General features: G+C 42.7%; 2 protein-coding genes across 4 annotated transcripts in view; one reads left to right on the forward strand and one right to left on the reverse strand.

The window, feature by feature from the left end:
- LOC139367205 (ubiquitin-like modifier-activating enzyme 5) lies at window positions 1–7,986 on the forward strand. Of its 2 annotated transcripts, none has more exons than XM_071105394.1 (12): window positions 1–511; window positions 677–722; window positions 909–998; window positions 1,128–1,237; window positions 1,364–1,450; window positions 3,393–3,477; window positions 3,581–3,685; window positions 5,536–5,663; window positions 5,909–6,044; window positions 6,168–6,246; window positions 6,344–6,450; window positions 6,635–7,986. In XM_071105394.1, the coding sequence occupies exons 1-12, from the start codon at window positions 333–335 to the stop codon at window positions 6,716–6,718; spliced, it is 1,236 nt and encodes a 411-aa protein (XP_070961495.1). In that variant the 5' UTR covers window positions 1–332; the 3' UTR covers window positions 6,719–7,986. The 2 variants fall into 2 exon arrangements, with proteins under 2 accessions (XP_070961495.1, XP_070961496.1); XM_071105395.1 differs by having other exon boundaries at window positions 199–504; window positions 670–722.
- The window catches only part of LOC139367204 (nephronophthisis 3), a 24,299-nt gene continuing 8,643 nt past the window's right edge, over window positions 7,953–23,608 (reverse strand). For both annotated transcript variants that reach the window (XM_071105391.1, XM_071105393.1), the window contains 11 exons: window positions 21,620–21,784; window positions 21,331–21,425; window positions 21,073–21,195; window positions 20,653–20,842; window positions 19,300–19,541; window positions 19,138–19,213; window positions 18,768–18,895; window positions 14,965–15,205; window positions 14,403–14,528; window positions 12,109–12,224; window positions 7,953–9,456 (listed from right to left, as the gene is read on the reverse strand). In XM_071105391.1, the coding sequence (XP_070961492.1) occupies window positions 9,288–9,456; window positions 12,109–12,224; window positions 14,403–14,528; window positions 14,965–15,205; window positions 18,768–18,895; window positions 19,138–19,213; window positions 19,300–19,541; window positions 20,653–20,842; window positions 21,073–21,195; window positions 21,331–21,425; window positions 21,620–21,784 (1,671 nt within the window). In that variant the 3' untranslated portion in view covers window positions 7,953–9,287. The remainder of the gene's footprint in view (window positions 9,457–12,108; window positions 12,225–14,402; window positions 14,529–14,964; window positions 15,206–18,767; window positions 18,896–19,137; window positions 19,214–19,299; window positions 19,542–20,652; window positions 20,843–21,072; window positions 21,196–21,330; window positions 21,426–21,619; window positions 21,785–23,608) is intronic.

The raw sequence follows: 23,608 nt of genomic DNA on the forward strand, positions 1-23,608 counted from the left end.
GTTTTCTGTAAACCGTCACCGCAAGAGCGACTGAGCTCAATTCACAGATCTGTAAAAGCACATTATTTGCTGAAGGCAGGCACTGAGCGATGGTAGAATTTACAGATGCCGTAGAGATCGTGTACAGTGGGAACTATTTTACTCACCGCAGATTGTTTCCGCCCGGGCGTAATTTACAGAAACGCAGGCTGACAGCTGATTCGAGCTCTGTGGACGTGTACTAGTTGTCATCCCATCGCTTGTGATCTTTATTTAATTGTTAAGGCTTTGCAATCTAAGCATTTTACATTTGAACAACGGAGAAGTTAGTGTGCCTTATTCCTTATAGAAACATGACCTCAGTCGAAGAACTGAAGCTACGAGTGAGAGAGCTGGAGAATGAGTTGATCAAGTGTAAGCAAAAGCGATGTACGGCGATGTGTGCGGAGGAACCTGCTGACAACAATCATCCTCATCACAGACCAAGGATCGACAAAATGAGTGCTGAAGTAGTGGACTCAAACCCTTACAGGTAGCTAGCTATGTTAAACTGTCAAAATCTAACGGCCGCGAATGGAGTCATTTGTGATAATAAATGCACAAGACTAGCTACCTGATCTGGTTGACACCCCAGAAAAAGGGCCGGCACGTTCCATATGGTGTAAACTGCTTACTTCAACATGTTCTTACCTTACAGTCGTCTGATGGCTTTGAAGCGAATGGGCATTGTTGAAGATTATGAGGTAATATATTACATTCTATTGTTATCTGATACACACAAATGTTACCCAATTCCAGTATTTCACCAAAATTGCCAGGCTTTGAAGAAATCCCTGTTGCATGATTCCTGGATTTCTGGAATTTTAAAACTCTGTACAGATCGAATATGACAATAACATGGCATGCGTTTCTATCCAACTGTTAAACAGAAAATCCGGACGTTCACTGTAGCTGTGGTGGGTGTTGGAGGAGTTGGAAGCGTGACTGCAGAAATGCTCACAAGATGTGGCATTGGTAAGGTAATACAAATTTCACATTATTACATCAATATATCTTTATATCATTCCTTTTAACCGTCTGCTTCCGATGGACAATGTCCATCAGTGCAACATGCATTGCGTCATTCTGCCTCTTTCCTCTTTGAACAGCTCATCCTGTTTGACTATGACAAAGTGGAGCTGGCCAATATGAACAGGCTTTTCTTCCAGCCTCACCAGGCTGGCCTCAGCAAAGTAGAAGCAGCGGAACACACACTCAGGTACAGTTACCTGGTGGGGGGGGTTGTGTCCTGCTGAACACACCCCATGAGTGATACCCCAGATATTTAAATGGTTTTATATTATATCATGTAAGGTGCTGGCATATAAAAAAAATATGTTAACAGGACTATCAACCCAGATGTGCAGTTTGAGACCCACAACTATAACATCACCACCATGGACAATTTTGCACATTTCATGGATCGCATAAGGTGAGAAGTGCTGTCCTCTCCTAAGTGCCATACTGCTTGTGTGGTCATTTGTACAGAGTGTTTTCAGTATTGAATTGCTCCACTGTGCTGTTCCATACAGCATGAGTGTTTTTTCTCTGTTCTCTGACTTTCAAGTTCATTAGATACCATAATTGCATAACTGTATGAAATTGGATACTGTAATGTACATGAGGACAACTCTGAAATAAACACGTAAAATCACGTAAAATAATCTAGAAATGGGGTTCTTTTGGTTAACGTTTCAGTGTCTAGAGAGGCACAGTACCAGTCTAAAGTTTGGACACCTACTAATTTTAATATTTTCTACATTATAGAATAATAGTGAAGACATAACTATGAAATAACACAAATGGAATCATGTAGTAACCACAATGGTGTTAAACAAATTAAAAACAATATTTTGATTCTTCAAAGTAACCACCATTTGCCTTGACTACAGCTTTGCACACTCTTGGCATTCTCTCAACCAGCTTCATGAGGTAGTCACCTGGAATGCATTTTAATTAACAGGTGTGCCCTGTTAAAGTTCATTTGTGGCATTTATTTCCTTAATTTGTTTGAGCCAGAGAAATTACATTCCATCGTTACTTTAAGACATGAAGGTCAGTCAATACGGAAAATATCAAGAACTTTGAACGTTTCTTCAAGTGCAGTCGCAAAAACCATGAAGCGCTATGATGAAACAGGCTCTCATGATGACCGCCACAGGAAAGGAAGACCCAGAGTTACCTCTGCTGCAGAGGATAAGTTCATTAGTTTCCAGCCTCAGAAATTGCAGCCAAAATAAATCCTTCAGAGTTCAAGTAACAGACACATCTCAACATCATATGTTTCAGAGGAGACTGCGTGAATTGGGTCTTCATGGTCGAATTGCTGCAAAGAAACCACTACTAAAGGACACCAATAATAAATAATAAGTCGTCTTTGTGAGACACAGAGTAAGTGAACGGATGATCTCCGACTGTGTGGTTCCCACCGTGAAGCATGGAGGAGGAAGTGCGGGGGTGCTTTGCTGGTGACACTGTCAGTGATTTATTTAGAATTCAAGGCACACTTAACCAGCATGGCTACCACAGCATTCTGCAGTGATACGCCATCCCATCTGGTTTGCGCTTAGTGGTACTATTATTTGTTTTTCAACCAGCCAATGACCCAACCCACCTCCAGGCTGTGTAAGGGCTATATGACCAAGGAGAGTGATGGAGAGTGATGCATCAGATGATCTGGCCTCCACAATCACTTAACTTCAACCAAATTGAGATGGTTTCAGGATGAGTTGGACCGCAGAGTGAAGGAAAAGCAGCCAACAAGGGTTTAGCATATGTGGGAACTCCTTCAAGACTGTTGGAAAATCATTCCAGGTGAAGCTAGTTGAGAGAATTCCAAGACTGTGCAAAGCTGTCAAGGCAAAGGGTGGCTACTTTGAAGAATCTCAAATATAAAATATATTTTGATTTGTTTAATATGTGGTTTTTATTTGGGGGGGGGATTACTACATGATTCCAAATGTGTTATTTCATAGTTTAGTTTTCTTCACTATTATTCTACAGTGTAGAAAATAGTAAAAATAAAGAAAAACCCTTGACTGGTACTGTATAATAGCATCTTCATTTCAGCCAGTTTGCTACAGCAGGATAATAATCCTGCAGCAACAAGAAATGTGAATTATAATGTCTGTAGGGGTTGATATATTTTTCGTAAGGGAAAATCAAGTCTGAAATTTCAAAGTGGAAATATATAAACTTCAGAAGCTTTTTTTGAACCTCAAATGTTGTCCTGCAAAAGGGGGATCAAATGAAGATCCTATATCTGTACCACTGGGTCACCTACATTACAAATAACGTAAAATAATATCCACATGTTCACTACAAGGTTAGCCTGCATGCTCTCCTGTTCATAAGTACTCTCTGTGTTGTCTCAGTCATGGAGCGCTTCAAGATGGAAAGGCTGTGGATCTGGTCCTGAGCTGTGTGGACAACTTTGAGGCCCGGATGGCCATCAACACAGTCAGTACTAACCTATATCCCTCCTTCCCTGACTATAAAACATTACATGATTGAGTTGGTGAAGATCTAGATGATGTATGTTGGTCATCTTCTTGCTGCCTAGGCGTGTAACGAGCTGAGTCAGATCTGGATGGAGTCGGGTGTTAGTGAGAATGCCGTGTCTGGACATATCCAGCTCATCATCCCCGGGGAGACGGCCTGCTTCGCAGTACGTCACAACACAAACTTGCTTTATAGGCAATAGACCGTGTCAGAAAATGAATCGCGGCAGATGGCGTTACGCTAACCCAATGTTAACATTTTATGCCTTTTCATAACCCTTATCTTAATTCACTGAAGCTACAGTGCCTTGCGAAAGTATTCGGCCCCCTTGAACTTTGCGACCTTTTGCCACATTTCAGGCTTCAAACATAAAGATATAAAACTGTATTTTTTTGTGAAGAATCAACAACAAGTGGGACACAATCATGAAGTGGAACGACATTTATTGGATATTTCAAACTTTTTTAACAAATCAAAAACTGAAAAATTGGGCGTGCAAAATTATTCAGCCCCCTTAAGTTAATACTTTGTAGCGCCACCTTTTGCTGCGATTACAGCTGTAAGTCGCTTGGGGTATGTCTCTATCAGTTTTGCACATCGAGAGACTGACATTTTTTCCCATTCCTCCTTGCAAAACAGCTCGAGCTCAGTGAGGTTGGATGGAGAGCATTTGTGAACAGCAGTTTTCAGTTCTTTCCACAGATTCTCGATTGGATTCAGGTCTGGACTTTGACTTGGCCATTCTAACACCTGGATATGTTTATTTTTGAACCATTCCATTGTAGATTTTGCTTTATGTTTTGGATCATTGTCTTGTTGGAAGACAAATCTCCGTCCCAGTCTCAGGTCTTTTGCAGACTCCATCAGGTTTTCTTCCAGAATGGTCCTGTATTTGGCTCCATCCATCTTCCCATCAATTTCAACCATCTTCCCTGTCCCTGCTGAAGAAAAGCAGGCCCAAACCATGATGCTGCCACCACCATGTTTGACAGTGGGGATGGTGTGTTCAGCTGTGTTGCTTTTACCCCAAACATAACGTTTGCATTGTTGCCAGAAAGTTCAATTTTGGTTTCATCTGACCAGAGCACCTTCTTCCACATGTTTGGTGTGTCTCCCAGGTGGCTTGTGGCAAACTTTAAACAACACTTTTTATGGATATCTTTAAGAAATGGCTTTCTTCTTGCCACTCTTCCATAAAGGCCAGATTTGTGCAATATACGACTGATTGTTGTCCTATGGACAGAGTCTCCCACCTCAGCTGTAGATCTCTGCAGTTCATCCAGAGTGATCATGGGCCTCTTGGCTGCATCTCTGATCAGTCTTCTCCTTGTATGAGCTGAAAGTTTAGAGGGACGGCCAGGTCTTGGTAGATTTGCAGTGGTCTGATACTCCTTCCATTTCAATATTATCTTGCACAGTGCTCCTTGGGATGTTTAAAGCTTGGGAAATCTTTTTGTATCCAAATCCGGCTTTAAACTTCTTCACAACAGTATCTCGGACCTGCCTGGTGTGTTCCTTGTTCTTCATGATGCTCTCTGCGCTTTTGACGGACCTCTGAGACAATCACAGTGCAGGTGCATTTATACGGAGACTTGATTACACACAGGTGGATTGTATTTATCATCATTAGTAATTTAGGTCAACATTGGATCATTCAGAGATCCTCACTGAACTTCTGGAGAGAGTTTGCTGCACTGAAAGTAAAGGGGCTGAATAATTTTGCACGCCCAATTTTTCAGTTTTTGATTTGTTACAAAAGTTTGAAATATCCAATAAATGTTGTTCCACTTCATGATTGTGTCCCACTTGTTGTTGATTCTTCACAAAAAAATAAAGTTTTATATCTTTATGTTTGAAGCCTGAAATGTGGCAAAAGGTCGCAAAGTTCAAGGGGGCCGAATACTTTCGCAAGGCACTGTATTCCTAACCATAACCCAATCCTTGTTTCAAACCATAACACTGACCTTAATTAACTTTCACCGTGCAATGCACTTGTTTCCTTCTCTGTGTGGACAGTGTGCTCCTCCCCTGGTGGTGGCGGCCAACATCGACGAGAAGACCCTGAAGAGGGAGGGGGTGTGCGCCGCCAGCCTACCCACCACCATGGGCGTGGTGGCAGGGATCCTGGTCCAAAACGTCCTCAAGTAAGATATGGAAGACCTTCGTTTGTAAATGAGCCCTGGGTCATAGTCATTAGGCACCAAACGGAATACAACGTATTGAAACCCGGGAGGGACTACCTGAACTTGTCCAAATAAGAAACACTTGGTTTTTCTGGTGGGAAGCTACGATGCGCCCTAATGAATATGACCCTGATCATAGCCCACATTTCACAAATGCCCATAACAGGGTTTCCTGTGATATTCAAACAATGGGTTGTGGTCCTCAGGTACCTGTTGAAGTTTGGCACAGTCAGTCACTACCTGGGCTACAACGCTATGCAGGACTTCTTCCCCACTATGGCCATGAAGGCCAACCCCACGTGCGATGACCGCCACTGCAGGAAACAGCAGGACGTCTATAAGGTGACTGACCAATGAGGCCCTTATTTTTCTATCTCTTTCTCCCTCATACCTGGGCTGTGTGAGGGGATGTACATGACCTGGTACAGTTGTAATTCAGTTGTGTTTGTGCTTTGTGACCCAAAGAAAAAAGAGGCAGAGCGGCCGAAAAAGGTTGTAGAGCAGGCGGTGGAGGAGGAGGTGGTTCACGAGGAGAACGACTGGGGTGAGTTAGCTAGAGTGTTGATGTTGCCTAAATTTGTTGTCCATAGTTAGTGATACTGTCTAGCTACCATTACTGACCTATGGTTTTGCTCTGTTAGGTATTGAGCTTGTGTCGGAGCAGACGGACCAGGAACTCCAAGCCGCCTCCGGCCCAGTCCCTGACCTCCCAGAGGGCATCACTGTGGCCTACACCATCCCTGACAAGGTCAGTACCAGGCAAACCTAATAAGAATACTATGTTATTGTAGCGATTTCTTAACGAACGGCGACAGTGCAACGCTCCTTGTTGGTCTCAAACCCGGGGTCTTCAAGCCACACCTGCTAAACACTGCTCCAATAAGGCATCTCAAGTAAGTTTAGACTAATAATGCCATGTCTTCTTTTTCCAGGAGACGGGGACATCAGAAGGGGAGACGGTGGAGGAAACGGAACAGAGTCTAGAGGAGCTGATGGCTCAGATGAGGACGATGTAACTAGGACCGGACAATCCGTCGTTATCATCGTCATGCATCGCTTATCTCAGCAACATCACAGTGAACCTACACAGCAAATTGGCCAGTGTTGATTTTTTTTTTTTGTGTAACATTTCTACTATTGAAGGCGTTAATGAGGCTTTACAGTAACCAGTGTGGTAATTTAACACTGAAAAGTGTGGACCCGTATAGACACTGAAACAGTTACATTTAAGACTGCGTTGATTTAACACTGGAGAATTTGCTGTGTACCACCTTTTTAATAACTAAGCAGACGCCACGCAAAGCTCCATTGCAGGAGGTACGCTGTATCTTACTGTCTCTCCATGTTCTAAAATGGAGCCAAGTTCCATCTTACCCTCTAACCCTACTACAGTATCAATACTCCTTAATGCAAGTACTTTTGCTCTTTTGACAAAGCGAATGCCATGCATGGTTAATGACCTTAAGTGCTGCTGTTGAGAATGATCTTCATATTCCCCAAAGGTAGGAATTTACTAGTGTACGCCCGTTCAGTATGGAAGCACATAGCTGTCGAAATGTCCATTTCAGCATCGGAGAGCACAAACTGGTAGTTGAACTAACCGATCCTGACCCTAAATTGTATGCAATTCTCTGAAATGAATTATCTTTCTGTTGTAATGGCCCAGGTACATACCAGATGTTATCGGTCTAATGAATTATGCTTATGTGTCAGCTGTTGACTGAGAGGAAAGATTGTTGTAACACTCGGAATTGAATATTGCCGAAGTTCAGCATTACAGCGTGATTTAAATTGAAAGGCAATATTCCCACTTGAGTGGAGACCGAGTTCACAGTAAAGGTTGCATGTCGGCTCAATCGGAAATGACCTAAACGGTTCTACCACGCAATCTAACGCTTCAGTGGTACAGCTTGAACGATGCCCTAAGCCTCCGATCTACTACGAATACTGTATAGAATGCTTATTAATGAATTAAACTGTATTGTTAATGCATTTCCCACCATCTAAAATATTTTTGAATGAGGCCTAACATTTCTCCGCATGACCAACCTGCTTTTACTGCACCTGCGTCCTGTCTCGCTCTGGTCCAGACCGCGACGAAGAACGAGTGGGCTCTGCATTCATTGTTGTGGTGGCACGAAGGACCACTGCTACTCCATGTCATGCTCTCAGCTGTTTAAACTGATATATATACCTGTAACCCAAAACAGTCTCTGCTGAAACTGTATTGACTGACTCTCTGTGCACACCTTGTTTCAATAAAGTATTTATTAGCCAGAATACATTTGATTAGTTTATGGTATTTCATTTACAGATTCTTACAATGACATGAGTACACAGTAAGACGATGCACTTAGTATGTTTGGCACATATGACAGGGTTTTGGTACCTTATGTAACCTTTGGCTTCATGTTCATTCACACAGACAATGAAGGCTCAACTTATTCATTAGTGCACAAAGTAGCAAAATTATGGACAAGTTCAGGGTCCGCTTCCTTCCATTTGATGTCTAGTGACTAAACCTCAGTGAAATTGTGTGGCGAGACAAGTCAGAACCTCTGCAACAGGGCAGAATTCTGGAAAAACTGATGGCATGGGTTTGAAACCCATTATTTGACTTGCATAAATACTTTACGTGAGGTAAATACATTTAAAACTGCTCAGTGACCATATATATACAATTATTGATATGCACCATGGCATGAGATCAAGGTTCCATCTTGAAACAGGCATATGTCATAGTTTACATGAATAAAATATCTATTACTGTACTGCATGAAGACTTGGCACTGATTGCATAACCGGCACAGCAAAAGCACCTGAGCTCAGTATTCTGTGACAATACAGCTCCAAAATGTGTTTTTATATGAGCATGCATACGATAGTTATGGAAGTGTACAGCTGTAGGAATTTCCATTTTGGTCATTTAGCAGACACCCTTATCCAGAGCGACTTACAAGTTATTGGTGACGGATGAATCAATTACCATTATCAAATTCAAAATGTCATTTCAACAGTTATACACTTCCATAGGTACCAACAGTGAGCTATTGAAATGTGGAAAAATTCGTAAATATAGAATAAAAAAAAACCTTCTTAACCTGAGTTTCAGGCCCCGACAAGGGCGGTGTTGACATCATTTCACATTCTTTCATAATAATAATACATGATTACATTAATATATATCTTTAAAAAAACAAAACACAATACAGCCATTTAACAGACATTAAATAAAGCATACTTCATATTTTCATGAAGGCAGTTAGCTACAGTACACTTAACAGGCGACGTTACAACACTGTTCCATCTCAAAGCAGCATAAAGAACCATTGAGAGTTCCATGGACATTCTTCTCAGGAATGCAGATTGTGGACCCTGGCTGTATTTCAATTCCCTTTCTGTGATTCCCCAGACCCTATCTCACCACCTTCTCAAAGAGCATTGTTGGAGGAGAAAATCCAAGGTCCCTACCCTTGGACCTTCTCCACCAATGAGGAAAGGTCACACGTGGAATAGAGGGAAGACACATTGGGAAAGACCCCTAGTGTTCTAGGTCCCTCAGGGGTGAGGAGATAGAGGGAGGGATCACCTGGGGGCATGTGGGAGAGGGGCGGGCCCTCGCAGGCTAAACGTGTCCCCACTGGACGAGTGCCGAGACGGGGCCTTCCCACACACCAGAGACGGCTCCGCCTCTTTGATCTCCATGGCTCGCTTGTAGAGCTCTGCTGCTTTCTCAAAGTCCCCCTCCTCATAGCTGGGGGAGCGAGAGAGAGAGAGGAGGGAAGAGAGAATAATGGACAGAAGAGAGAGAGAAAAGGTAACGGGGTTCATAAAGAGATATGGGGATGAAAATAAAACTAGTCCTTCAGTTTATAGTACTGTATATGTGTATTAACAATAAGATAATGCATGAATGAAGTCAAAGTTGATTTGGATACTATTTTCAGATAATTGGGTAACTGTTAGATGTAGTCTCGGGACATGTGATACATCCCATTATTGAATGAATGCTCTCTATATCTATCCTCTCTATATATTGCGTTCTATATAATGGAACACATTTTCTTGTGTGTGTTTCACTATTTTTCAATGTCATGACAATTCCCTTGTAAAATCATACCAAAATACAAAATCAACCAAAGAAAAGTTGGTAGAATGTTGGAAATTAGAATGTTTGGTTGATAAGAGCAACAGTGTTGATTTGAAACCCATTCTATTTCTTTGCCATGGTGACTTTATTCATAAGAATAACATTTCATTTGTATTATGATAAGATCACAAGAGCAACTTTAGTAGAATTTCAAATGTTAGAATGTTTGGTTGAATAGCAACAATGTTGATTTGGAACTCAGCTCTGGTGGCCACAACCCCAAGCCTCGATGTGCGACTTGCTTCTGCTATCTAATATTATAAACTCAGCAAAAAAAAAACGTCCTCTCACTGTCAACTACGTTTATTTTCAGCAAACTTAACATGTGTAAATATTTGTGGGAACATAAGATTCAACAACAGACATAAACTGAACAAGTTCCACAGACATGTGACTAACATAAATTGAATAACGTGTCCCTGAACAAAGGGGGGGGGGGGGGGGGGCAAAATCAAAAGTAACAGTCAGTATCTGATGTGGCCACCAGCTGCATTAAGTACTGCAGTGCATCTCCTCCTCATGGACTGCACCAGATTTGCCAGTTCTTGCTGTGAGATGTTACCCCACTCTTCCACCAAGGCACCTGCAAGTTTCGGGACATTTCTGGGGGGAATGGCCCTAGCCCTCACCCTCCGATCCAACAGGTCTCAGACGTGCTCAATGAGATTGAGATCCGGGCTTTTCACTGGCCTTGGCAGAAAACTGACATTCCTGTCTTGCAGGAAATCAGGCACAGAACGAGCAGTATGGCTGGTGGCATTGTCATGCTGGAGGGTCATGTCAGGATGAGCCTGCAGGAAGAGTACCACATGAGGGAGGAGGATGTCTTCCCTGTAACACACAGCATTGAGATTGCCTGCAATGACAACAAGCTCAGTTCGATGATGCTGTGACACACTGCCCCAGACCATGACGGACCCTCCACTTCCAAATCAATCCCGCTCCAGAGTACAGGCCTCGGTGTAACGCCCATTCCTTAGACGATAAACACGAATCCAACCATCACCCCTGGTGAGACAAAACCGCGACTCGTCAGTGAAGAACACTTTTTGCCAGTCCTGTCTGGTCCAGCGACGGTGGGTTTGTGCAGATAGGCGACGTTGTTGCCGGTGATGTCTGGCGAGGACCTGCCTTACAACAGGCCTACAAGCCCTCAGTCCAGCCCCTCTCAGCCTATTGCGGAAAGTCTGAGCACTGATGGAGGGATTGTGCGTTCCTGGTGTAACTCGGGCAGTTGTTGTTGCCATCCTGTACCTGTCCCGCAGGTGTGATGTTCGGATGTACCGATCCTGTGCAGGTGTTGTTACCAGTGGTCTGCAACTGCGAGGACGATCAGCTGTCCGTCCTGTCTCCCTGTAGCGCTGTCTTAGGCATCTCACAGTACGGACATTACAATGTATTGCCCTGGCCATATCTGCAGTCCTCATGCCTCCTTGCAGCGAGCAGGGACCCTGGTCATCTTTCTTTTGGTGTTTTTCAGAGTCAGTAGAAAGGCCTCTTTAGTGTCCTACGTTTTCATAACTGTGACCTAAATTGCCTACCATCTGTAAGCTGTTAGTGTCTTAATTAACAACCGTTCCACAGGTGCATGTTCAGTAATTGTTTATGGTTCATTGAACAAGCATGGGAAACAGTGTTTAAACCCTTTACAATGAAGATCTGTGAAGTTTTTTGGATTTTTACTCATTATCTTTGAAATAATAGTTTTTTTGTGTGACTTTAGGGCAGGACATCCTGAGTTTCTCAGAGATCTTGCATTGCGAGTGGTACTGGAAATCCCACTCCCTAAACATTGCCAGCGTCCGCTGCCACAACCAGCACCTGACTGAGCAGGAGAAACGCTGTCTGTTTCCACATGCACATGGAGGTGAGGCGCAAGGTGGAGTTCTACAGGAAAGTGAGGAGGGAGTTTTACAAGTCTTGTCTGATGAAGAGATGGAGAAACTGGAAGCCATTCCGGGGGTGTTGGGGTTGGCTGTAGAGATGGGCTTCCTGTAAATCACTGTTCTATTTTGTAGAAGTAGAAGTGAGATAAAGATGAAATAGAAAATATAGGATTGGTAGGTATAGTAAGTTTGGATACTGTCTATTTTATATCAATACAAATATGAGTTAAATTGTGTTTGTGTGATGCTGGGTGCATTCCAGAGACCTCTAAAGCACATAAAATAATAGAGAAGGTGTTTGTGTGTCTGGGACGGCTCCATATATATTGTATGTGTGTGTGTACAGTATGTTTGTGTGGTGTGTACTCACCTGAGTACAGCTAGGTTCTTCAGCGTCTCTCCGACACGTGGGTGTGAGCGTCCCAGACTATCCTCATACACTCTGAGAGCCTGTTCATACAGGGGCAGCGCTTCACTGTGCTTCTTCTGCCAAACACAATAACACACTCAGACACATCACAGATATCACTTAAGTACTTAACCAAATGTCCAGACAGAGTCTGCAAGGAGAGACAGTCAGTCTTGACAGTCTTGAAAGCTAATTAAGATGGAAAATCTATTCAAATCAAACCATATGCCGCTATATGCTTTCCAGCAGTTCCCATCTTTCCCTACAAAGCAAACTGGCCAGTGTTAGCTAGTGTTGATTCAGGTGTTAAATTAACAGTCATTGGTGTAAAAGAACCCCAGTCTTGGTGTTAATAACCAGTGTTGAACCAAAACCACGCACATCATTATATTTCCCAGCATGCTGTATTGCAGGTAGATTTTTAGAATGTTTGTTTCAATATCTATGTTTCTGCATGTACATTGATTAATTAATCTTATGCTACTCAAATTTAAATAACATGCATTTTTCTAAACAAACCCAATCTGTTACTTGGACTTATTGCACCCATTACTGAAATGGTTGTTTCAGAGGTAGTCTTATATTTTAGTCTTTCCAACCCTGGAAGTCATTCTGAATGCAGGTTGCAGATAAATAAAAATTCAAAATGTTGGACACATCACTTTGCAGGCCAGTATAATGTGACTTGCAGGCCTGATGTAGTCTGTAAACCATGAGTTTCAGGCCACTGTATTAGGGTATTATCTTAAATAATCAAATTTGTATGATCACATAATCAATTAGGATCTCACTTGGTGAAGGCCACAGGACTGAAAATTAATGAATGTAACAATCGTGGGGTTCTCTCGCTTGGGCAAAAGACTGCCCTCCGTACTCTCTCCTCCATGACCCGGAAAATAATAAGTGGCTGAGTGGACGAGGAGTGTGTCAATTCGTTAGTAGGCAAATGGAAGAGTGCTTCCCCTCCTCGATAGCTTTTCATCGAGCATACTCATGTGTGTCCTCCCGCGGAAGACTTCTGCCACACCCACTTCGAGTCAGCTTTATTTTTTGTCAAAGGACAAAAACATGCACACGTTTAAAGACAATATGCTACTTATTGTTTTATCTAGAAAATGTATTGCACAACTAACTTAATTTGATCACTTTACACATTTATTTTAGTATCCACCTCTGTAAACGTCATTTGCCTAATGATGCGCGATTGGAGAAGGGCAGTCTCATTTCAAGCAAGCGCATTTCCATCCACATTCACTCTCCTCGCCGACTCTCCTCGATTAACTTGGATCTTTTTTCAAATTAGGCGAGAGATGACGCAGGGGGTGAGTAAATCTAATTGATAAAAGGCCCATGTATCTGTCACGAACACATACGGTCATGAGTGGGAACTCTACAGTCGTGGCCAAAAGTTTTGAGAATGAAACAAAAATTCATTTCCACCAAGTTCGCCGTTTCAGTGTCTTTAGATAATTTTGTCAGATGTTACTATGGAATACTGAAGTATAATTACAAGCATTTCATAAGTGTCAAAGGCTTTTATTGACAATTACATGAAGTTGATGCAAATGGTCAATATTTGCAGTGTTGACCCTTCTTTTTTCAAGACCTCTGCAATCCACCATGGCATGCTGTCAATTAACTTCATTTGCATGGCAAAGAAGGACTTTGCAATTAATGGCAATTCATCTGATCACTCTTCATAACTAACATTCTGGAGTATATGCAAATTGCCATCATACAAACTGAAGCAGCAGACTTTGTGAAAATAAATGTTTGTGTCATTCTCAAAACTTTTGGCCACGACTGTACAATTCACTTGAAAAGGGAAGGCAACCTGGGAAATATGCAAATAAGGCCTTGTCTCGGCAGTGTGTTAATTTACACTGAAAAGTGTGGACCCATATAGACACTGGTAGTGTTAAATGTAACACCCAGTGTTGATTTAACACTGGAGAATTTGCTGTGTAGTATGCAAAAGATCTGGGTTTCAAATACATAAAATAACAATCAAAAATGTTATCTGTGCCTGTTTGAACTTGCCTGGCTTAATGAACCAATAGAACAGGCACTTATCTGTGCCTGTTTGAACTTGCCTGGCTTAATGAACCAATAGAAAAGTCAAAACTGCAAATCCCGCCCTTCTGGCACTCCAGACAGACACTCAAGCAAACACTTAAAGTATTTGAAAGGATTTTTCAAGTATTTGAACACAGGTCTGTTATGCAGTTAACTGTTATAAGTGTTGGTCCTCTCACCAGGTGGCAGTAGAGTACAGCCAGGTTAACCAATGCTGTGGCCACACTGGGGTGTTTAGGTCCAAAACTCTTCTCCCTGATGTCCAGAGCCAGCTCATACAGAGGAACAGCCTTCTCCAGCTTCCCCTGGGCAACACAAACATCTCCCCTGTCAGCCTCACGAATCAGGATAACACACAAGCTACAAGCGAATAGAATTTGAGGCGAGTGAGGAACAAGAATTCTAGGTTAACTTTCAAACAGCAATGCACATAAAGTTACCAGACATGGGACGGTTGCACTCAGATTAATCCTACATCTGGAGTGGACTAAAAGCATTTGAATGTATACTTTAAACAATTTCAGTGGGGACCCCATTTTTTCCAGCAGAATTTCTGAGGAACCCATTTTTTTGGCAAGTATTTCTCACAACCCCACCCCAAGTCCAAAGACACCCCCCACACAGACACCAAGGGTCACAATCCCGACTTCGAATACCACTGCTTTAATGTATAACTTACTCTTTGTTTTTACGCTTTATAGGGTCTGTACAACAGCCCCACGTCCCATCTCCTAAACTCACCCTGCGTTTGTAGAGCATTGCCAGGTGTTTCAGGGTGTAGGCCAGGGAGGGGTGGTCAGGGGACAGGGCTCTCTTCCGGATGTCCAGGGCTCTTTCGTACATGTCCTCAGCGGTCTCGTACTCTCTCCTCTCAGTGTGTAGGGCCGCCAAGTTGTTGAGGGACTGGGCACAGTCGGGGTGGTCCGGCCCCAACACACGCTGACGCATCTCCAGAGAACGAGTCAGGAACACTTTGGCCGCCCTGGACACAGAGAGAGGCCTCGGTTCAAATACTATTTGAATTTTTTTTTAAATACTTTAAACGTTTCTAGTGTAGCTGGAGTAGCTAGCTAGTGAAATACATTCAAAAACAAATCAAATTGAAAACCATTGGTTAAACTTTACCTTCCTTCATTTGGCAATCAAATATAATAACAGCTGTAAAGTGGAGGGTTTGAAAAAGTGAATTAAGTAAGTAAGCCTTGCGTAAGCCAGAACAACGCATTAGGGCATAAACCTGCATGTACTGTACACCCCCTTGACAGGACGCTAGTCTATGGCAGGGCCTTACCCCCAATACATCTCCTTAAAGGACAACTCCACCCCAAAAAATATATATATTTTGGTATTTGTTTCATTAGTTCATTGTTGATAGTCCCAAAATGTGTTTCATGTCAGCAATCAAGTTTTCAAAATACAGAAATCTGGCCCACATGATGCAAAACGCAGCATCATATGTGACCTGTTTCAGGAAGCTAGGCGTATGTCGCACATCACTACTTCAAAATGATTGTTTCTGGAACATTCATGTGCCTTAATAACAAACTTGTACGACATTTGTAAATACAAATACAATTGTTGGCTTAGCCACGGAAAAAGGCAGGAACCTTCCCATTAGCAATGATTGGCTGAGATTAGGGCTGTGTCGGTCATGAAATTTTGTCAGCCGGTGATTGTCAAGCAAATAACTGGTCGGTCTCACGGTAATTGACCGTTAATGAACATAAACACATTTGGCATCTCCTGGCATCTCCTGGCTTCCAAACATAGCCTACAAGCCATTTAAAAAAAAGCCTACAAGCCATTTTAAAAAGCCTAATAAATCCATGTAATATAGTGATAAAATAATTGATATGTTTAAAGATAATGATTAAATAATTCCACTCTGAAAACGTAATTGTATGACATTTATTAGAATGATAAAACTATAATCTGATGTGTGCAGTTTTAGTCAGAATTAGAAAAAGGACCGTTTGTTCCTTTTTTAGTATGTAAGCAGGGTGCAAGTGTGAAACAAATGATAAGAGGAGCTATCGACAGATGAGTTGTACTACTGTGTTCAGGACATTCTGTTAGGCTTGCAGAAAAGTATGAAACACGTTGCAGATTAAAGAAACAATGTATCTGTGTAATGGGAAAACACAGACTGTCTGAGCAAGGCATAGTTTAAGATTTGAACTTGTTTGTGTGTGTTATAAAGACTGTGTTTGTATAATGGACTTCAGAACGTTCTCGGGAATAAACTGTACTAACCTTTCGCATAAACTGAGTCTTTGCCTAATTATTATTAAACCCATGGTCTTACAAACCTCGGGGATTGGTCAAAGCTAATGATTGTTAGTTATTATCATTGGGATTGAAAATTCTCATGACATATAGCCTACACCTTCACAATAAATCCAGTATTTATTTTAGACAGATCTAATGAAACATGATATGAAGAAAATAATAGCATATTATAGCATTGTCCTTAGCTTTACAAACAAAACAGAGTTAAAAGGGTTCTAGTCTGCCGAGAAGCGTCCATCCAGGTAGACGGTCAAGAGTCTAGCTACATTTTCAGATATTATACATTTCTAATTTTGTCAGAAAGATGTTTTTCATTGCAAGTTAAAGTGTACTGTTAGCTAGCTAGCGAACGTTAGCTTGCTGGCTCACTAACGTTAAGTGTATGATCTGTGTAGTAATATTATTTATATCTCAGAAAGCCATTTGCATTGCTAGTTATAGCCTAATGTTAGCTAGCTAGCTAACATTGAACCTAGTTGATTAGCTTTAGCTACAGCATTTCATGCATGGCGGTTAGCTATGACAATCAGTTTGTATTGCTAGTAGTATAATTTGGGATTATGGTTAATTGTTTAGCTAGCTAGCTACATGTCTAAACAAAAGACTCCACTTCGCCAGATGATTACATGACCCATCAAGTTAGCCAGGTGTGTCTGGGGGTGATTATGTGTACATTGGGGTGAACATGTCTAGACAATAGTGATGACTTAGATGTGGCTGGGAGGTGGTTAAACATTTCTTTCACATGATCCATCAATTTAGACAAGTGTGTCTGGTAGGGTTGTGCCGACATGGCCATACTCGTATTCCTAATTGTATCCGTAAATTGACAGTTGATAGTCATCAAATGATACTTGTGATCGAAAAAAACCCAGAAATGTTTTAATATGCGTAAATAGATCTTTTCAAAATACCTCCCTGCGCATTCTCACTGCGAAAAAAGCTGCAGATTAGGAGCAGCGAGCGGACGGCTGGGTGTGTGTGTGTCTGTGAGTGCTCAGTTTGCAGTCGGCAGCCAAGTTTGCTGTTAGTCAAAATGTGCATTAGCGTTTCATCTATTTTTACCACCCTTGCCCCACTTGTTAGATATTATGCACCTTGATAGCAAACGTCATCGCCATGTGACTTACATACTAGCAATCTAAATGAGCAGACCGAAAACATGCGAGGAAAAGTGATGAGGGTAAATGATGACGCGAGTGGACGGAGAAATACAGCTTCACTCTATCCAATCAGAGCAGCAGGATCAACGTACAGCCCCGCCTTTCTCTTTACAGACAGGTAAAATAGCCAGTTTAGTTATTTAGACCACGCACATGACTGACTTAAGTCACAGAGTTTCTAAAACATATTGTACTGACACATGAGAAATATGCATGCTGGCACCTAATCACAAAAAAAAGACTTGGATCATAATCGTATCCAGAAAATTGCTTATATCCGTTACGACACTCATTTTGTGTCAACTACTTGGTACAACCCCTAGTGTCTGGGTAAGCATCATCTAATAATTAGAAAATATTTACACAATATTTTTTGTCTGGACACTTTCTATTTTTGATATTGCTACTATGCAAATACCCAACTTTAACTGGAGTTTTCCCCTATTGTAGGCTACTATTTCGTACCACTTTTAGTCTTTAAATATTTGGTTGTATACTACAGTACCTTACTCACTCTGTTAAGCATATGGCCTCACATGTGAATCCTTAAAGAGATGGGTGGGGCTATATTAACAATGGACTAATGAAACAAATACCAAAAGATTTCCTTTAATGCTAAATGCCAAGCAGAGGCATCATATTTCACGGGTCCCATATTTAGGACCCTATAAATCTGTGATATTTTTTGCCTGATTCCATAGAGTTTTTTCCTAAATTTGATTTGCTCCTTTTTGTTTTTCCTGGTTTCTGTTTTTTTGGGAAAAACAACAACCTTTGATGTTTTAAGTCCACGACCATGTTTAAACCACTTTTGAGGTCTGGGAAAAATCGAATAATTTAGGATTTTGGGGTGTAGTTGCCCTTTAATGTAAGTGAGCACCAGCAAGAGACCATTGTTTGGTTAGCTATCAATATTTCTTTAGCGCTCATGTGATTGCAAAGTTTGCAAAACAAACGGCCACTGGATTGATGGAAATAATCATGATATCACTCTGCCGGGTAGGTGTAGACTACTTTGTATCCTTAGGTTATCTTTAGCGTCATCGTTAACAGCTACCTACACAAGGTGTAGATGTGTAAGGACTGACTCACTCCAGGTTGTTCTGGAGGTAGTAGAGGACTCCCAGCTCGTTGAAGGTCTTGGCACAATCTGCTGTGTCTTTACCCAGAGTCAGCTCCTCTAACTGGAGGGCCCGCCGACGCAGCAGAGTGAAGCCATACTGCAGAGATAGAGGCACGGTCAATTCACTATTAATGTATATACATTACACACAAGTACACATGAACACACACACACTAAAGCCATTTTGCAGAGAGAGAGTGTGTAATATGTGTAATATGTATGCATTAGATTTTTCATTTTAGGTGAAAATTGAAAAAAAGTGACCCAATCCTTAATTAAAGCACACACAAAAAAGCCATAAAGCAGGAGGGACAACCAACCATGCTAATGTGTCCTCACCATATGGCCTTTCTGGCGGGCAGTCTTTTGGCGAATCCTCACAGACCTCTTCCTCAATTTCTCGGCTTGCTCATACCTGTTAACAGATGACCCATCAATAACAAAGTAACTTTACTTGAAACAGGCCCACCCACACACCTCCCTTCACTCTCACTCACTCACTTGTTCTGCTTCTGGTAGAGCATGGCCAGGGAGTCCAGTTCGCGTGCGACACAGGCGTGGTCTGAGCCGTAGGCGTTCTCACTGATCTCCAGGGCCTGCTTGTAGAACTGCTCTGCATTGCCATACTTCCTCCACTGGACATAAACCCCGGCCAGCTGGTGTAGGGACAGGGCAACACTGGGGTGGTCCGGGTCCAGGGCCGTCTCCCGGATCTCCAGTGACCTCTGTAAGGGAGCTACCGCCTGGAGAAACATGGGTGGACGGACGGACACGTTTATCATGTAGTGTGTCGACAGCATGACAACATACAGTGTATTTCGGAAAGTATTCAGACCCCTTCCCACATTTTGTTACGTTACAGCCGTATTCTAAAATGTATTAAATATTTTTTTTCCCTCTCACTCCGACAGAGCTCGCGAGTTTCTCTGTGGAGATGGGAGATCCTTCCAGAAGGACAAACATCTCTGCAGCACTCCACCAATCAGGCCTTTATGTAGAGTGGCCAGATGGAAGCCACTCCTCAGTAAAAGGCACATGACAGCCAACTTGGGAGTTAGCCAAAAGGCACCCAAAGGACTCTCAGACTATGATAAAAAAAAAAAGATGAAACAAAGATTGAACTCTTCGGCCTGAATGCGAAGCGTCAGGACTGGAGGAAACCTGGCACCATCCCTACGGTGAAGCATGGTGGTGGCAGCATCATGCTGTGAGGATGTTTTTCAGCGGCAGGGACTGGGAGACTAGTTAGGATCGAGGGAAAGATGAACGGCACAAAGTACAGAGTGATCCTTGATGAAAACCTGCTCCAGAGCACTCATGACCTCAGACTGGGGCAAAGGTTCACCTTCCAACAAGGCAATGACCATAAGCACACGGCTTCGGGACAAGTCTACAAATGTTTTTGAGTGGCCCAACCAGTGCCGACTTGAACCTTGATCGAACATCTCTGGAGAGATCTGAAAATAGCTGTGTAGCCAAGCTTGTAGTGTCATACCCAAGAAGATTTGAGGCAGTAATCGCTGCCAAAGGTGCTTCAACAAAGTACTGAGTAAAGGGTCTGAATACTTATTATGTACATTTGATATTATTTTTTATTTTGAATACATTTGCAAAAATGTCTAAAAACCTGTTTTTGCGTTGTCATTACGGGGTATTGTGTGTAGATTGATGAGGGGGGGGGGGGGACAATTTAATCCATTTTAGAATAAGGCTGTAATGTAAATAAATGTGGAAAAAGTCAAGGGGTCTGAATTACTGTCACGTACCCATAGATCAGAAATCCCCATTTCAAATCAATGGGTCTGTACTGGGTGGGCTGGCGGTCATTTTACTACCCACTTTCTACGCACATACCTGACTGAGCAGGCCCAAGTCTTTGAGGAAGCGACCCAGTGTCTCATACAGGTTGCCCAGCCTGATCATGCTGTCCTCACTCGCACAGCTCTTCTCATAGTGCTTCAGAGAGTCAAAGTACTCAGTGGCCATGGAGCTCTTGTCTTTGCCCACATACTGCCAGTAGGCCAGCAGCTCGGAGAAATGGCCCCTAGGAACACCAACAGACATATCAGAACTTTAATTGATGTTTATGGTTCCTGTTGATCTCATGTATTGCACATTTTGAGTCAAGGTGAAGTCTGTGCACAGATCAATCACCGATACAAATGCCAAAAAACATAGGAGAATATACTACTACCCAGACCAAGTCAAAACCAAAAGACACAGAAAGTAAACAGTAGAATGGCAAACAGTCTCATTGTTATATAGAAGTCTGACCTCTTGTAGAGGTTCTGGGAGACAAAGAGGTTAAGGAGGCTGAGCTGCAGCTTGGCCCTGTCCTCCTGCTGCTGGAGTAGCCAGGGCAGCTCGTCTGCCACCCGCCACGTTACCCTGTCCTGACTGAACACACACACACACACGTTAAATTCACACCAACACTTATTGTGTCGTCAAAGATGAACTCCAGTCACTATTGCTAATATTAATTCTATGATATAACATGATGCTGGCCATGTTACTAGTGGTTGGCCAGACCTGAGTTGCTGGCTGAAGTAGTGGATGAGCTTCTCTCTGTAGGCAGGAGAGCAGGTCCCTCCATCCATAAACTCCAGCCGGACGGCCTCCGCGGCCTAAAGCACAGAGACGGCGTCAACAGAAAGCCAGTGTGAAGCCTCTCACTTACATTTAACATAATTGAGTTTCAGAGTCGGAGAGATTATTACTCACGCGCACACACACACACACAAACTGTTGCCAGTGGACCAAACAGGGAGATTTCAATGCTCTCATCCTATAGTGTTTGTAGGGGAGACCGAAAGCTAACCTGTAGGTGCTGGAACCTGATGAGTCCACAGCCCAGGCCTACAATACAGAGTCTCTGTAGGGTGTAGAGGAGGGAGGAGAGGACAGGCAGGCCCAGGTCTGGAAACACCGCCAGCACCTCTGACTCACTCACACCGTTGTGACTGGCACACACCAGACACAGCATCTGAGGGAGGGAATCAACACACACACACACACACACACACACACACACACACACACACACACACGAAGGAAAGCAGAACAGATAATCAGCTTCAACATTCTTGGGAAAACCCTTGATGTCACATTCTAAATAAAAGGCATGTGAAACTATTCCGATGGTTAGTGGTACCACAGAATGTCCCACCCCCTGCCAAATGCAGTTAGGTTAAGGTATTGGCGGGTAACAATGTCTATTTCACCAGCCATGTTGGCGGGTGGTCAATTTACAGGGCTCTACAGTAAGAGCATTACATCATCTGATTCAGAGGGGTTGGGTTAAATGTGGAGTTGAAGGCATTCAGTTGTACAACTGACTAGGTATTAAAAATAGTAAAGTCCAGTATGAGCGCACATGTGCGGGTTAGGTTTATAAAAATGCTGCAGTAGCTGTTTTCAAAGTATTTCTGCTGTTTTGTTTCATAGCTGCTAATTGCACAAATAAATTGGAATCCTGGATTCCACCTCGCACAGAAACAATGCCTGGCATGGGAGCTGTGCGCAATGAGTGAAGTTCTGATAGATTCATTTTTGGAGGCATAAAAGTTGGTCTAATTTACAAAGTGAGACTTTGACCTCATGCTTCTTGGCTATTTACATTGTTTTGTTCACAAGTTGGGTAGTTTTTCAACGTTAGTTTGAGTCTGCTGCTTCAACGAAGTGACTTCCTAGTCAGATCCCAAATCTCACACACACACACACACACACGTGACAGGACTCAAGTGTCCCCGATACATTTACATGAAGATTTGAGTAATTTAGTAGACGCTCTTATCCAGAGCGACTTACATTAGTGAGTACATACATTATTATACTTTTGTCGTACTGGTCTCCCGTGGGAATCGAACCCACAACCCAGGCGCTGCATGCTCTACCACAGTAACCTCCCGCCCTTAAAACGGGCCAGCTGAACATTTTGTCTCTGATATTCTGTTAATTAAAAGACTCGGGTCACAAACAAAATTCTATGAAATTGAGCATTATACCACATTACTTCTTACTAATAAATGTATTGTTTTAGAAACATTTCCAAGCATGGTCATCTGTTTGTGTTTTTTGATGTAATTATGGTAAAAATCTGAGTGGCTGGCATTTAAATTAAAAACGTTTTTATTTTATTTTTTTAATCTACCTGGCCCAGTGGCTGGTGGACCAAAAAGTACATTTTAGGCCCTGGTCTTCATCCCAAATTGCATCCTATTCCCTATATTATGCACTACTTTTGACCATGTACTTTTTTCTTCTTTCACCCCCCCTCTTTTCGACCCAATTTTTCATATCCAATTACGATCTTGTCTCATTGCTGCAACTCCCCAACGGGCTCGGGAGAGGCGAAAGTCGAGTCATGCGTCCTCCAAACCGCGCTCCTTAACACCCACCCGCTTAACCCAGAAGCCAGACGCACCAATGTGTCGGAGGAAACACTGTTCAACTGACAACCGGAGTCAGCCTGCAGGCGCCCAGCCCCCCACAAGGAGTCACTAGAGCGCGATGAGCCAAGTAAAGCCCCCCAGCCAAACCCTCCCCTAACTCGGACAACGCTGGGCCAATTGTGCACCGCCCTATGGGACTACCGGGCACGGGCAGATTGTGACACAGCCTGGGACCGAACCCAGGTCTGTGGTGATACCTCAAGCACTGCCTTAGTGCCTTAGACCGCTGCGCGTTGAAATGCAACAACGTTGCTGAGAATTTTCTTGCACAGCCGGAAATGCAAACCTGTAGTGTATTTGAGTTTCAAAAAGGCTTCTAAAGTTTGTAATTTCTACAGAAATTTCAGACTAGATTT

This window comes from Oncorhynchus clarkii, chromosome 15 (genome assembly GCF_045791955.1).
Source record: "Oncorhynchus clarkii lewisi isolate Uvic-CL-2024 chromosome 15, UVic_Ocla_1.0, whole genome shotgun sequence".
In the NCBI taxonomy this organism is placed as follows: Eukaryota; Metazoa; Chordata; class Actinopteri; order Salmoniformes; family Salmonidae; genus Oncorhynchus; species Oncorhynchus clarkii.